The sequence below is a fragment of the Sus scrofa genome, chromosome 4, assembly GCF_000003025.6.
Source record: "Sus scrofa isolate TJ Tabasco breed Duroc chromosome 4, Sscrofa11.1, whole genome shotgun sequence".
NCBI lineage: Eukaryota > Metazoa > Chordata > Mammalia > Artiodactyla > Suidae > Sus > Sus scrofa.
Genome location: NC_010446.5, coordinates 42,193,578 through 42,207,629, shown reverse-complemented (window position 1 = coordinate 42,207,629; position 14,052 = coordinate 42,193,578). Strand labels below are relative to the sequence as shown.

Below are 14,052 nucleotides of genomic sequence, written 5' to 3'. Positions count from 1 at the left end.
GGGAAATATAATAAGGTGAGGCCAAGAATGAGGTTTATATGGTGATGGCAGCTAGGATGCTGACGTGTTACTCAGCATAGTCATACAACCCAACATGAACTATAAAATAAACACCAGTTGACTGGACATTTTGAGGTATAATGACTTAAAACAGCCTTTTTACCAAGTCCAAAACTATGTTCTACCAGATCACCTTTTTGTGAAAACAAGTCACCCCCAAAATGTTCCTTCTTGACTTGAGTGTTAAATGTAACCAAACTCAATTATAGAAAAAGGTAGAAAAAAGTAATCTTCCAACATGGGATCCTACTACAAATATTCTGGCTGAAAGAAAATTATATCTGACTGATCAGATAGCAGGAGCATTCTGACAAGCTAAAATGCCATTAGGCATAGACATCTCTAAAGATCCCAATAACAATGGGCTTTAGAAGTCAAAAAACAGGAGTTGCCATTGTGGCGCAGAGGAAAGGAATCCAACTAGGAACTACAGGTTGCAGGTTCAATCCCTGGCCTCACTCAGTGGGTTAAGGATCCGGCGTTGCCGTGAGCTGTGGTGTAGATGCGATCTCGGATCTGGAGTTGCTATGGCTGCGGCATAAGCTGGTGGCTACAGCTCCGATTAGACCCCCAGCTTGGGAACCTCCATATGCCCAGGGTGCAGCCCTAAAAAGACCAAAAAAAAAAGAAAAAGAAAAAAACCAGTTAAAAACAATTCTCATTAATTCATAAAATTATAAAGTGGAAGTCAATAATATAGACAGCAGGAAGAAAAACTACTATAAACTGTCAGTCAAAATCACAGTAGCCTAAAGCCACTAAAACTGTAGTAGCCTGAGATGCCGGCAAAAGTTCTCCTAACAAGAGAATATAGTAATTCAACCAATCACAAAACTACAATATTCAAGAATGAATGGGTGTATAATATAACCGGAAGGAAAATGAACACACTAGACATAAGCAACCCCAAAGAATACAGTAGCACATAAAGCAAATATCCAAAGACACAATCTCATAAAATGAAAAAAGCTCTTCAGAGAAAGCTGGGAAGTACAAACTCAAAGAAAGTTATGTAGCAACAAATCATTTTATTGTTGGTTCACTGGTCAAATTTATCTCCCTAAACAAGAATAAGAGTAATGATTCACAGCAAGGTAGTCAGGAATCGTTCTCGTGAAGCCCGGAAGGATAGAACACCTCCACCCCGATTTAGACCTGCGGGTGCTGCCCCACGACCTCCACCAAAGCCCATGTAAAGAACTGAGTTCTTAGAGACTGAAGGAATTCTATCCTTTAAAAAGACAATAAAATGGAGACTATACTTAAAAAAAAAAAAAAAAAAAAAAGAGTAATGAGATAGGTGAGATCTCTTTGTTAACAGCCAAGACTTACATCAAAAAAAGCTTTTTAAAAAAACATATACACACAAAGAATTTATAAAATAACTATAAATACCTGATCACAGAGAGACTGCAAAATGGATGTGATATATTCAACACACTGTTGGCGAACAACACTGTCTCCAGGAGACCGCACCAAAGCCAACAGGTCCTGGAATATCTCTGCATATCTTTCATCACCTTTAATAGTTCCATTAATTAGATGCAAAATAGCTAATTTACAAGCTTTGTGTGAAGCCAGAGCATCAAGAAGAGCAAGCAACCTGGTGGTTTGGCTAGTATACTGTTTCTCTTTATCTTCTGAAGTGCTGAAATAAAATCAACACATTTAGTAAACAATATTCTTGATTTTAAGGCATTATTTCATAATTTGTTTTTCAATACATATCAGCTTATACAAATCTTGTATAAAACATTTCGTTCTTTGCATATGACAATTTCTCTGGAATTTTACAATTACTATAAAATTTTGTAAATTCAGATTTTCAGTAACATATTTTCTTAAATCAGAGTACTTCATAGTCCACCTTTCAAACAGCCAAAATCTTGAAACACTTCAAGGTATCTTGCACATAAAATAATGAAATAAACTTTCTATTTAAAATTTATCTATACATATTCATATACACACGTGTGTCTGTGTGGGCATATATGTATACGTGTATATTTATATGTACACATATTATCTGAGCATTTTAAACCCTGGTTTCCAAATTCTAAGTTTAAAAAAATGTATGTGTCAAAAATAACTTGAAGAAAAAAATTTTAATGCAAAATGAAAATACCTTTGCAAGTCTTCTACAATCAAATCCAACACAGTTCTCATAATCAGAAGTGCAGTTGGTGAGGCAAGGTCACACAATTGAACACAAATACGCCGTAACATATGTTGAATGGGCTGGCAGGTTGTGCCAGAGAAAGAGCGAACTATTTCTTGGAGCAACTTTGCTTGAACATGAAGGTGCATGCTCCACAATTTTCTGGTGTTGAGTGCCACTGATATATCATGTGGCTCAATAACCTGTTAAAAAAGTATAATGTGTGTGTACGTAGATTTTTTAAATATTTATTTACAGTCACAAAAACTGTTCGGGAAGAACTGTTATGAAAAGAACATCTTTACTGCATGCTTAAAACATTTAATTTTCTGTTACACAATTAAACATTTGCATGAATTCAGTGCATCTAAAAAATTATTGTTCTCAGGTTAGCAGTCAGTAGAGCAGAGTCCGTTGGTGAAGTAACCTAGTTAATGGCAAAGTCTAACACATGATAAGGAGGGAAGGATTTTTAAATAACAAAAGTACAAGTATACATAACAGCATAATAAAATTCACATTAACAAATATTTATTTAAAATGTTACTCCCATATTTCCTTAATGACCAACTTGCTTCAGTTTTATCTCACCCTCATCCAATTATTTTATGTCTTTCTTAGGGGAAGGAGATGAGGGTTGTTTTTGTTTGTTTTTTAACAAAATCACTGGCTTTTTAAAAAGAGTTATTTACTGCAGTCACTTATAAGATGCATGTTATATGGAAGTGATACCTGAGTTGTTTGCATGGGCAATGGTAGAGGCAGCAGCTCTGAAAGGAGTATGAGTCCAGAAAAAAATCCTTCAGGAACCTTCAAGATGGAAGAAAGCACTTCTTTTAACATTAAAGACCAAGTATTGTTGGCCAGAGTCTCTTCTGAGATTGTGAGCTTTTCATTAACTCCTTGAGTAAAAGTCAGTAAGATATCAATGATATCATTCTGAATTTTCTGTTCATCACTATCCAAACGACCTGAGAGAGGGATAGAGCACAGGAGCATGTGTAAAGTCACAAGTGCTGAAGGAACACGCATGTCCTTAAACTCAAAGGATCCACCTCTCAGGAGTTCCGTTAACATAGTTTTAAGAAGAGTGAGTGTGCAGCGAGCCATTGAAATAGTAGTAACTCTGTGAAGGGTAGTCCCCATGTTGACATGGAGCCTCCAAGGCTGAGTCAGAATACTGTTCAATTTTTGCAGCACCCGAATAAAGGTGTCCATTCCTTCAGCAGAAAAAAGCTGAATAACAGCAAGATTCCATTTCAGGTCTTTCTGTTGACCTTTATATAAATAAGGGAGAAAAAAAATTTAATTACTTACATGTTAATAATCACTGGTTAAGATTTTTGAATGTTTTATTTAATAAATGATATTAATACTATGTTTAAAAATTAGCAGTTTTAAAGTATAGTAGCCACATTACCTTCAACAGGGGGTGGTGGGCATGCCACATTACAGAGAACACGTAAGGCAGTGGTAAGGCCAACTCCTTCTGGGGTCATCAAGTTATCAATATTCTTTAAAAATAAAAATGAACAGGAAATTTAACTTCTTGGTACCTAACAGACCCAGAGAAGGCAATTATTTAAAAATATGAATTTTAGGAGTTCTCATTGTGGCTCAGTGGGTTAAGAACCCAACTGGTATCCATGAGGATGTGGGTTTGATCCCTGGCCTTGCTCAGTGGCTTAAAAGATCTGTGGTGTTGATGTGAGCTGCAGTGTAGGTTGGAGAGGCAGCTCGGATCTGGCGTTGCTGTGACTGTGGCTGTGGCCAGTAGCTGCAGCTCGGATTCAACCCTTAGCCCAGGAACTTCCTATGTGGCACAGGTGTGGCCATTAAAAAAAAAAAAAAGAATTTCAAGTATTCACATCATGTTAAACTTCTTAAATAAATTTAAAACATGAAGAAGGCTAATAAGCTTTATAAAGGTTATCTGATCTTTGGCATATATGTACCATATATGATATTATGTATATAAAATGAATAACTACAAAGGTGAGTTTATTAAAAAGTATTGACTAAAACAAAGTTGCATACAGGTATCTATGAAACTTTGTGTGTTAAGAATTTAAAATAGCTTCTTTTTAGATACCCTTTCTACACATCCTCTTTCCCAAAAATGAAGCAATGACTTGATTTTACAAAGCCTTGTGAGTACTAAATTTCTTTCAAAACTGAGGAAGCATCAGGGAATGTTTTAACTCTATATAACGTAATTTCGAAAAATGCAGATACCAAAGGAATCTAGTTATGATGGCCATTTTGGGCATGGCTAAAGGAAAAAGAAGTATAGTTGCCTATATCCTCAGAACCTGCCCATGCTATGTCTCCAAGTAACAAATACTTATGCTTAAGTTCCTTTATTTTTGTGGTTTCCATGGAGTAGCATATAGATGGTTACAAAAATTTAGAAATAGCATTTTAAAATGTTACTGTTTCAACATGATGGAAGATAGTACGAGAAAAAAATATATATATGACTGATACACACTTTGTTGTACAGCTGAAAGTGGCACAACATTGTAAATAACTATAATTAAAAAAAATAATAAAAAAGAAATGAAGGGGAAAAAAGTTACTATTTCAGGGAGGCCCCTGGTGGCCTAGCTGGTTAAGGATCCAGCATTGTCACTGCTGTGGCAAGGGTTCTATCCCTGGCCTAGGAACTTCTACATGCCAAGGGTGTGGCAAAAGGACAAAAACAAAAGTTCCTATTTCAGCTTCTCAAACTCAAAGGAGAAATCTAAAAATAAGAAAATTATTTCCTTCATACGCTTCCCACCTTTGGTTATCTCTTCTTCTAATTTCTTCTTGCTGCCTTTCAATAATTCCACAAATTATGTAAGGCAGCATGGAGCCACAGAGAGAATTTCAGTCTTAGATCAACTTGTTTTTAGTACATCTTAGAATGTAAGTCACTTGTAATAACCATAATTAATTAGACAAGGATTTATATAAAAATTGAGGAGTTCCCATCGTGGCGCAGTGGTTAATGAATCCGACTAGGAACCATGAGGTTGCGGGTTCGGTCCCTGCCCTTGCTCAGTGGGTTAACGATCCGGCGTTGCCATGAGCTGTGGTGTAGGTTGCAGACACGGCTCGGATCCCGAGTTGCTGTGGCTCTGGCATAGGCTGGCAGCTACAGCTCCGATTAGACCCCTAGCCTGGGAACCTCCATATGCCGCGGGAGCAGCCCAAGAAATAGCAAAAAGACAAAACCAAAAAAAAAAAAAAAAACAAAAAAAAAATTGAAACTCTTAATTACAGCATGTAATTCAAATTTCTAGAACTGAATTTTTTAATTGGTTAGAACTTTTATCTAAGCCATCTAATATTTATTGTATATTTTATATATTCTCACCATGCACAAATACCCTAAATACCTGTTCATCTAAACGTACTTCTGCTAAATAAAAGACTGAATATAAGGAAAAGCTCTAGATATCATTTGAGGCATAAAGAACAGAAGAATATGATGGCACTATAGGAGGCAAAAGTACTCTTAGGTGAGATGGAGGAAAAAGAGATGGGCAGACAAGTTAAGAAAAGAGAAATCTGAAGCAGATAAATCCAAACAGCCCTTTTGTTGGTGGGTAAAAATAGCAACAGATTAGATAATACACATTCCTCCAATCACATACACTATAGCTCCAAGACCAAAATGGTTTAAACACACACACAGACGCACACATATATACAATACATAAAGCTCATCTGTTAAAGGAAAAAGCAGATAATTCAAGGTCCATTCTGCCCCTCATTTAAAACTTTTTATGTATCTATAAGCACCTTTAGAGGCCCTTCTTCCTATGATACACATTGGATCAAATAAGGAGCAAAGAAAACATTAAACTTCTAAAGCTAATGATTCAATGACTTCAATGAACTTTTTCATTATGAATTATAAGTGAATTTCTGAACTGCAATATTATAAACTTTATGATTTTCAACTTCTATAAATTATCTCAATCGCAGATTTGACCATCCCAAATTAACAAACAGAAACAGCCCCCACTGCAATTATCAGGAATTGACTATCAAACTTGATCTAAAAATTTCAAGGGAAATTATTTTTCACCAAGATTAAAACAATTATGTTACATTGTCATAACATTTAGCTTTAAAACACTTCCACAAATGTATCAAAACAGTAGATAATATTATTTCTATTTGAGAGGGAAAAAAATAGGAATCTGGTAGTAGAAAGCAGTACGATTATGTGCATCTGTGCTCATGTATATATACAATTACACACCCATCTATATCCAGTACCAATCTGTACCCACCAGACTATTAAATCAACCAAATGCACTTAAATGCATTACCTATTTTTTTTTTTTTTTTTTTTGGCTGCACCATCGGCATTGGAAATTCTGGGACCAAGGATCAAACCCACGCCACAGCCACAACTCAAGCCACAGCAGTGACAACCCCGGATCCTTAACCTGCTAAGCCACCAAGGGAACTCCTTAACTGCATTTTCTATACAGGTGACTTAATACAATATTACTATGTACTACCACACAGTTCTACAAAAATCAAGGCACTTTTAAGTTTTACTTACCTGTTTAACATATTCAATTAGGTTTGGGATGCAGTTAATTTCAAATCTAAGGTTTTTCAGAGGTTCAAGCCACTTGCCAAGTTCTTAAAAACAAAAAGAATAAGTTCACAATATAATATTTTAAAATAAAAGCCTTTATAACAAAGGAAGCAAAGGCATTTTCCAGAGAAAAACATTATCAGATCAATATTCATTTCAATAATCTAAATTTTAGACATGGATGAACTTATGCCTCATTCTTTTTTTTTTTTTTTTTTAATTTTATTGGCCACACCCACAGCACATGGATGTTCCCAGGCCAGGGACTGAATCCAAACCACACCTGCAACCTTTGCTGCAGTTGCGGCAACAATGGATCCTTTAACCCAATACACCAGGCTGGGAATTGAACCTGCACCTCAGCAGTGACGTGAGCTGCTTCATTCAGATTCTTAACCCACTCTGTCACTGCAGAACTTCACGTTTCATTCTTCAAACAGGTTTAAAAATGAAATATAAAACATCCTACTATACTGGTTTAGAAATAAGAGGTGACCACTCTTGGTTATTTGGTTTCTGAAAACATGATTAAAGAAGACGATCTAGGAGTTCCCGTCGTGGCGCAGTGGTTAACGAATCCGACTAGGAACCATAAGGTTGCGGGTTCGGTCCCTGCCCTTGCTCAGTGGGTTAACGATCCGGCGTTGCCGTGAGCTGTGGTGTAGGTTGCAGACGCGGCTCGGATCCCATGTTGCTGTGGCTCTGGCGTAGGCCGGTGGCTACAGCTCCAATTCAACCCCTAGCCTGGGAACCTCCATATGCCGCGGGAGCGGCCCAAGAAATAGCAACAACAACAACAACAAAAGACAAAAAAGAAAAAAAAAAAAAAAAGACGATCTAATTAAATTGAATTTTTTTAAGCAATCAGCTTAAAACATTAAAAATTTTTGTAAACTTGATTGCTCATAAACTAATAACATAGTGTTTATTCACCTAATGCTGCTATTGATTCCCACACACCCCCAAAAGCATACACAAAATGTATTAATTTCTAACAGGATCAAACTCATGAAGAAATATATGTTGGGTGCCTTTTCCCTTAACATGAATTTTAAATTCTGTCAATTTCCTAGTTTGCCTTTGTAAAATTAATCACTATCGACCCCAAAATAATAGCAAACTTTGTTTATAAAACAAACACATGAAATATATACCACTTACTGCGCTAAATTCAAAACTCTCCTAGAAGCTATGCCATAAAACCTATACTCTATGACCGTAAATATTTTTAAAGTTTTTTGGGGGGGTTTTTAGCGCCGCACCTGCAGCATATGGAAGTTCCCAAGCTAGGTTAGCTGTCGAATTGGAACTGCAGCTGCCAGCCAACACCACAGCCACAGGAACTGGGGATCCAAGACATATCTGCAACCTACACCACAGCTCACGACAACACTGGACCTTAACCTCCTGAGCTAGACCAGGAACTGAAACCCTCATCCTTATGGATACTAATCAGGTTCTTTACTGCTGAGTTCTTTAGGAACTCCTAAAAAAGTATTCTAATGTACTTAATACATGATATAACAGTTCTAGATACTTTACAGGAACGACTGAAGGAAACTGAAAATAGTAGCCATCTCTCCTTGGTTCTACATTACTCCATGAGGATTACAACTGTTTACATCTGAGCATTTTTTTCATATATATATATATATATATATTTTTTTTTTTTTTTTTGTCTTTTTCTAGGGCCGCACCCACGGCATATGGAGGTTCCCAGGCTAGGGGTCCAATCGGAGCTGAAGCTGACAGCCTACACCAGAGCCACAACAATGCCAGATTCAAGCCGCGTCTGCTCACGGCAACACCAGACCCTTAACTCACTGAGCAAGGCCAGGGATCGAACCCACGGCCTCATGGTACCTAGTCAGATTCGTTAACCACTGAGCCACAACAGGAACTCCTTTCCTATATATTTTTAAATCAACTCATATACATATAGTATATGGCTCAAATGAAAGATATAAGGAATAATAAAATAAAATATGAGTGTACCCATCACCTAGAATATGTAGTAAAGCGGTAATAATACCTTTGAAAATGCTGCATACCCTTCTTTTATAAAGACATATTTCAGGGGAAGTATTTTCAATTTGCTAAGTTGAGTTTACTATCTAACTTCTACTGGTGGCATCATACATAAAATCTAGCATTAAAAAGAAAAGAAGTCATATACTAGTTATAACATTTGCTCAATGTTATCAAATATTCTGCTTGGTAGAAGTCAGAAAGCCAGTGATGAAAATAAAATAACAAAAAATTGTAATTAAATACCTTAAACTTTTCAAGATTGCCCACATAATAAGGCCAACCATAAACTTCATTCAACATAACATTTAGAAAATAATGTTCATACTTACCATTCTTCACTTTTGAGAATAGCACATGTATTAAACACATGGATTTTTAAGATGTACTTATTTAGAACAGTGTTGTACTGAGAAATATATATATAGAACACACACACACATGCAAATTATACACAAAACTGAACTTCTGAGTTCATCCTTACTTCTACTTTGAACTTCAACCACCCATAAATTTCCATGACTTTCCAGAATAAATAACTTGAAACAATTTCCTTAAAAATCTTTTTAAAAACACCATATAGGAGTTGCCTGGTGACTTAGTGGTTGAGAATCCCGTTTTGTTACTGCTGTGGCTCAGGTCACTGCTGTGGTGTGGGTTTGATCCCTGGCCCAGGAATTTCTACGTGCCACAGGCTCAGCCCCTCCAAAAAAACCAAACAAACAAACAACAAAAAAACACCATATAAAATACCTCTATAAATAGTATTTTGTTTTCAGGAAGCCAAAAACAGAGTATTATAGGTATATCATCAAAACATGATAAAGTACTAACTACAGATATTCAAAGGCTTTTTTTCTTTCGTTTATCATAAAAGCTTAAAATAACTTCAAGTACCATACCTTGCAATTTAGCATTATTTTCATCTGCTTTACAAAGCTTCAAGAGAGATGCTGCATGCTGTTCTAGCATTTGGACATCACTGGAAGACTGAACCACCACCAAAATAAGTATGCATGCATAATTATAAGCTACTGACTTCTTAGACTTGGAATCACTGAAACAAAATAAGGTTTTTAAATTTGGGGTACGAAAATAATTTCTTAGGAACAATTTTAAACACTTTTTCCTATTTGGTTTTAAAAAGACCAAGGAATTTTACAATGAAACATGACTAACTTCCTAAAAACAGGAAATCGCATTTTAAAATTCCACCTCCAATTCACCTGAAACCACTATTTTTAAGTGTATAATAACAAAGCACATGCATCACAATGGAAAGTGAAATTCTGTTAAGAAATAAGATTAGAAGAACAATGAAATATTAACAACTGTACTTCATTAGCAATGAAAGATTAGGAAGCACAGTTCACTGATCTTTAAAATGTTTGTTCACTCTGGATAAATGGGAACAAGTGTGATGAATCAACCTGCCACCATCATTACTCAGACTTACACTATAGAACTGTTAAGATACAGCTAGGCACTGAAGCCACTGTTGTTTGCCTTTTATAGGCCCCCTCAAAAAGACCTGTCACTCAAGGAGAGATGTCAAGACCCTGATGTGAAGGATGCCACTGCTTTGTATGGCATGAACCAGGAAGAGCATGCTTCTCTTCTCATACACTAAAAACCTCTGCCCTACAGGGCAAAGTCTTGAAAACTACTCATCTCAATCTCTCTCATCCAGTCAAAACACTTCTGAAATCAGAGAACCATGAATAGTTTAGAAGGTGAGGGCAAAAAACAGCAAGATAGTCCTCCTTACTCTTAAGGTCCGTGCATATTCCCATGCCTTAGGATTCACCTCCACACCAATATGCAGGAGTACTACAGTTAGAATCTTTGTCAACACCATGGGGAAGCTGGAAGAAGCTGCTATTTCATTTCTCTACACCCACATCTTATATTTTAAGGTTCCTGTCATTCTAACCCTTAATTAACACGTTATATGTAAAAAAATTATAGTTTTTATTTTCAAAACAACACATTCTTTCAAGACACTAGCCCATTCGTGATGTAGTTTTCCAATAAAATTGAAAATTTAAGGAGTTAAGGATAAAATTACCCTAAGGCTTCTTTGGAATAGTACTCCATTAGAGTTATAAGACTTTGCAGGTTTTTCTCAAGACTGAAAACATGACCGACAGCTGATCTTCCCACAGGATTAAAAGTAATCAAGTAAAGATTGTGAAGAGTTCCCAAGAGATCTGAATGGTCAGTTTCTTCACTGGCTGTGCAACGCTGAAAATGGCTGAACAGTTCTGTAATACACTGCAATGTCTGTGTTGAGTCCTGTAGCCACAAAGCAAATGCATCATCAATAACACCATCAGATTGGAGACCTTCCTCTTCATCTTGATCATAAAGGTGACAGAGAGCTCGGATCAACAAATTTGTTGCTTCATATTCTGACATAAAAAAAAGAAGACCCTTTTGAGACTGTGCAAGAAACTTCAAAACATCTTTTGTGGCTTGCAGCACACCAGGGTGAGCACTTGTTACTGGAATTGACAGAAGCAAGGTAACCAGCTCCAAGAAGTGATGACTATGAAGATACCTGTAGAAGAAGTAAGATATATGTTAAGTCAGTGCAAAACATTCTTCATTTAGGCAGGAAGAGAGGTAAAAATTTTTACAGCCATAATTCTTATCCTCAACAATTTACTGCTTTAACAAAAAACATAATGTAAGTAGCAAATCTCTCTCCACTGGGCCAAACAAAAGTAAAAGTTCTGTAAGGCTTTTTCCTAGCATTCAAAAGATGTTCAATAAGTAACTAACTGTGGAAAAGTTTTCTCTTTCCAGAGTCCACCTTGACTTTAAATCCCAGGCTTTCATTCCTGGCCACTTATCAAATACTCCTTTTTAACCACAGACCTATTCAACTCATGGCATATCCATATATTTGAATTCGTATATCTAGGAAGAATATAGTACATCTACTATAAAACACGTGTAGTATATTCAGATTTACTATAGGCCATGTATCTCAATTAGTACCTCTAGGGGGAAAAAAGTCAAATTATCAACTTTTAGTATTTAATACCACCATACTTCTATCAAATCCAAGAGCCATTTTTTAATATATGTGATTTTAGTAGGAAAAAAAAAAAAAGTCAAAATTTACCTAACATGCCTAAATAGACAAAACTGCTACTGATTTGGAGTATTTTCATTGTCCTAATAATATTTTGTGTTCCATCTATTCATCCCTCCCTCCCTCCCCAGCCCTGGCAATCACTGATCTTTTTACTGCCTCCAGAGTTTTGCCTTTTTCAGAGTATCATATAGTTGCAATCACACAGCATAAAACTGCCCCTTCAATCATATTTCTGCTTAAACTCAGGCTTCTACATCATGATAATAAACACCCCCAGTAACTAACTTATCACAAAGGCAAACATTATTACGCCCTAACAGTACTCTTAGCCACCTAATGGAGTATTCAGAAAACAGTTAACATGGCAGGCCTCAGAATGCTTATTCTTTCTTAGAAAGGCTTGCTTGCAAGGCTGGCCCTTGGCTGGCCTCTGGGAACTTGGATTAGGGGAAGGTTCCCAACCACCAACGGATAAGAATACTCAATGCATCCAAACTGTTTATGAAAACAATATGCTTTACACCAAACACCTCCTTTCCTTCTGGATTTCTGGTACATGCTAGGTACTAGGATTTCTGGTACCCCAATTATAAGCTTGGATGCTGAGAAGCTAATGAGCTTCCTCAGAAAGCAACATGTCACACGTGTTGTCACAAATTGTTGCTAGGCGACTTATGTGGTTTCTGTGTGCCTAAACTAGGAAAGGACTCTGCATTTCCCCAGGCTTCTTCTCATGTACCTCTTCCCTTTGCTGATCATGTTTAGTATCCTTTTGATGTAATAAATCATAGTCGTGAGTACAGCATCGAGTCCTACGAGTCTGCCTAGCAAATCTAGGGTGTTATCTTGGAGATGCCAACATGGAACACTAGAGCAATGCCGCCACTTCAAACTAATCTTTTCAAAATGTTTTCTTCTTTCAAAATTCACTCTCCTTCCTAATATACCAGTTTCTGTCCATAAAAATCACAGTTCCAATAGCCACCCTAGCTAGAAACCTCAAAGTATCTTTAGGTCCTTCCTATATCTTACTAAACTCAGTTGCAAAGTCCTAGTAATGCTCTCGCAAAAACTCTCAATATTAGCACAATATCTGTCTGTCTTCCCATTCTCTGAAAAGTGCCACATTATTAGGCCAAGTACTTAGCACAACACCTAATACCTAGAATATTCAGACACGCTCATCTACCTAATAACTCCCATTTCTCTTCTATCACAATATATCTTGTAATTATAATATAATCTTAGAACACTGCTTTGATATCAGATTTGCTACTCCAAAATATCCAAGAACTTACAACATTCTAAAAACAAAATCAAAATTCCTTAGCACAGCAATTAAAGCCCTTTATTTCCTAAAGCCTAATATCAAATGTACCTCCTCCAACTACAAGGGGAAAAAACAATATTTAGTAGGGCATTAATTACTAGTTTTCCGTCAATGACTAAAACTTTGAGAGCATCATCTCTTTCCCTACATTCAGTCATCCTCAGTGCATGACTTCACTTCCTACTTATTAAAGATATGATGAATTCTCGCTGTGGCTCAGAGGGTTAAGGACCCAACATTGACTCTGTGAGGATGCAGGTTTGATTGCTGGCCTCACTCAGCGGGTTAAAATTCTGGCGCTGCTGCAAGCTTCGGCGTAGGTCGAAGATGCGGCTCAGATCCTCTGTTGCTGTGGCAGAGGCCTCAGCTGTGCAGCTCTGATTCACCCTCTAGCCTGGGAACTTCCATATACTGCAGGTGCAGCCCTAAAAAGGAGGGGGGAAAAAAAAAGCGTTGTCTCCTCTACTGTCTCCACATTCCAAAGATATCTATATTTGCACACTCATAAGTACCCTATTCAAAGACAAACCCTACACTTGTACTTTTGATCTCATCCCCTACCAGACCTTGCTCTAGCAATTATCCTCTTAACAGTCTTGTAAAAACTCAAACTAAGACTAAGATCTGATAGTTTCAGCTAAAAACAGGAATGGATAGATAAAGATTTTAGAATGGCAAGTACTCATTTCCTGTTAATACATTATGCTCCAAAGCAAGGCAAAAAAATAACCACAGAAATAAGGAATAAAATCAAAATGTAATTTTTTACA

At 36.7% G+C, this 14,052-nt stretch overlaps 1 protein-coding gene across 5 annotated transcripts in view; it reads right to left on the bottom strand.

Annotated features, from left to right (window-relative positions):
- The window catches only part of KIAA1429 (KIAA1429 ortholog), a 73,887-nt gene that overhangs the window by 28,681 nt on the left and 31,154 nt on the right, over nt 1-14,052 (bottom strand). For all 5 annotated transcript variants that reach the window (XM_021089096.1, XM_021089098.1, XM_021089097.1 and 2 more), the window contains 7 exons: nt 10,918-11,409; nt 9,752-9,906; nt 6,783-6,865; nt 3,639-3,732; nt 2,951-3,495; nt 2,186-2,421; nt 1,456-1,708 (listed from right to left, as the gene is read on the bottom strand). In XM_021089096.1, the coding sequence (XP_020944755.1) occupies nt 1,456-1,708; nt 2,186-2,421; nt 2,951-3,495; nt 3,639-3,732; nt 6,783-6,865; nt 9,752-9,906; nt 10,918-11,409 (1,858 nt within the window). The remainder of the gene's footprint in view (nt 1-1,455; nt 1,709-2,185; nt 2,422-2,950; nt 3,496-3,638; nt 3,733-6,782; nt 6,866-9,751; nt 9,907-10,917; nt 11,410-14,052) is intronic.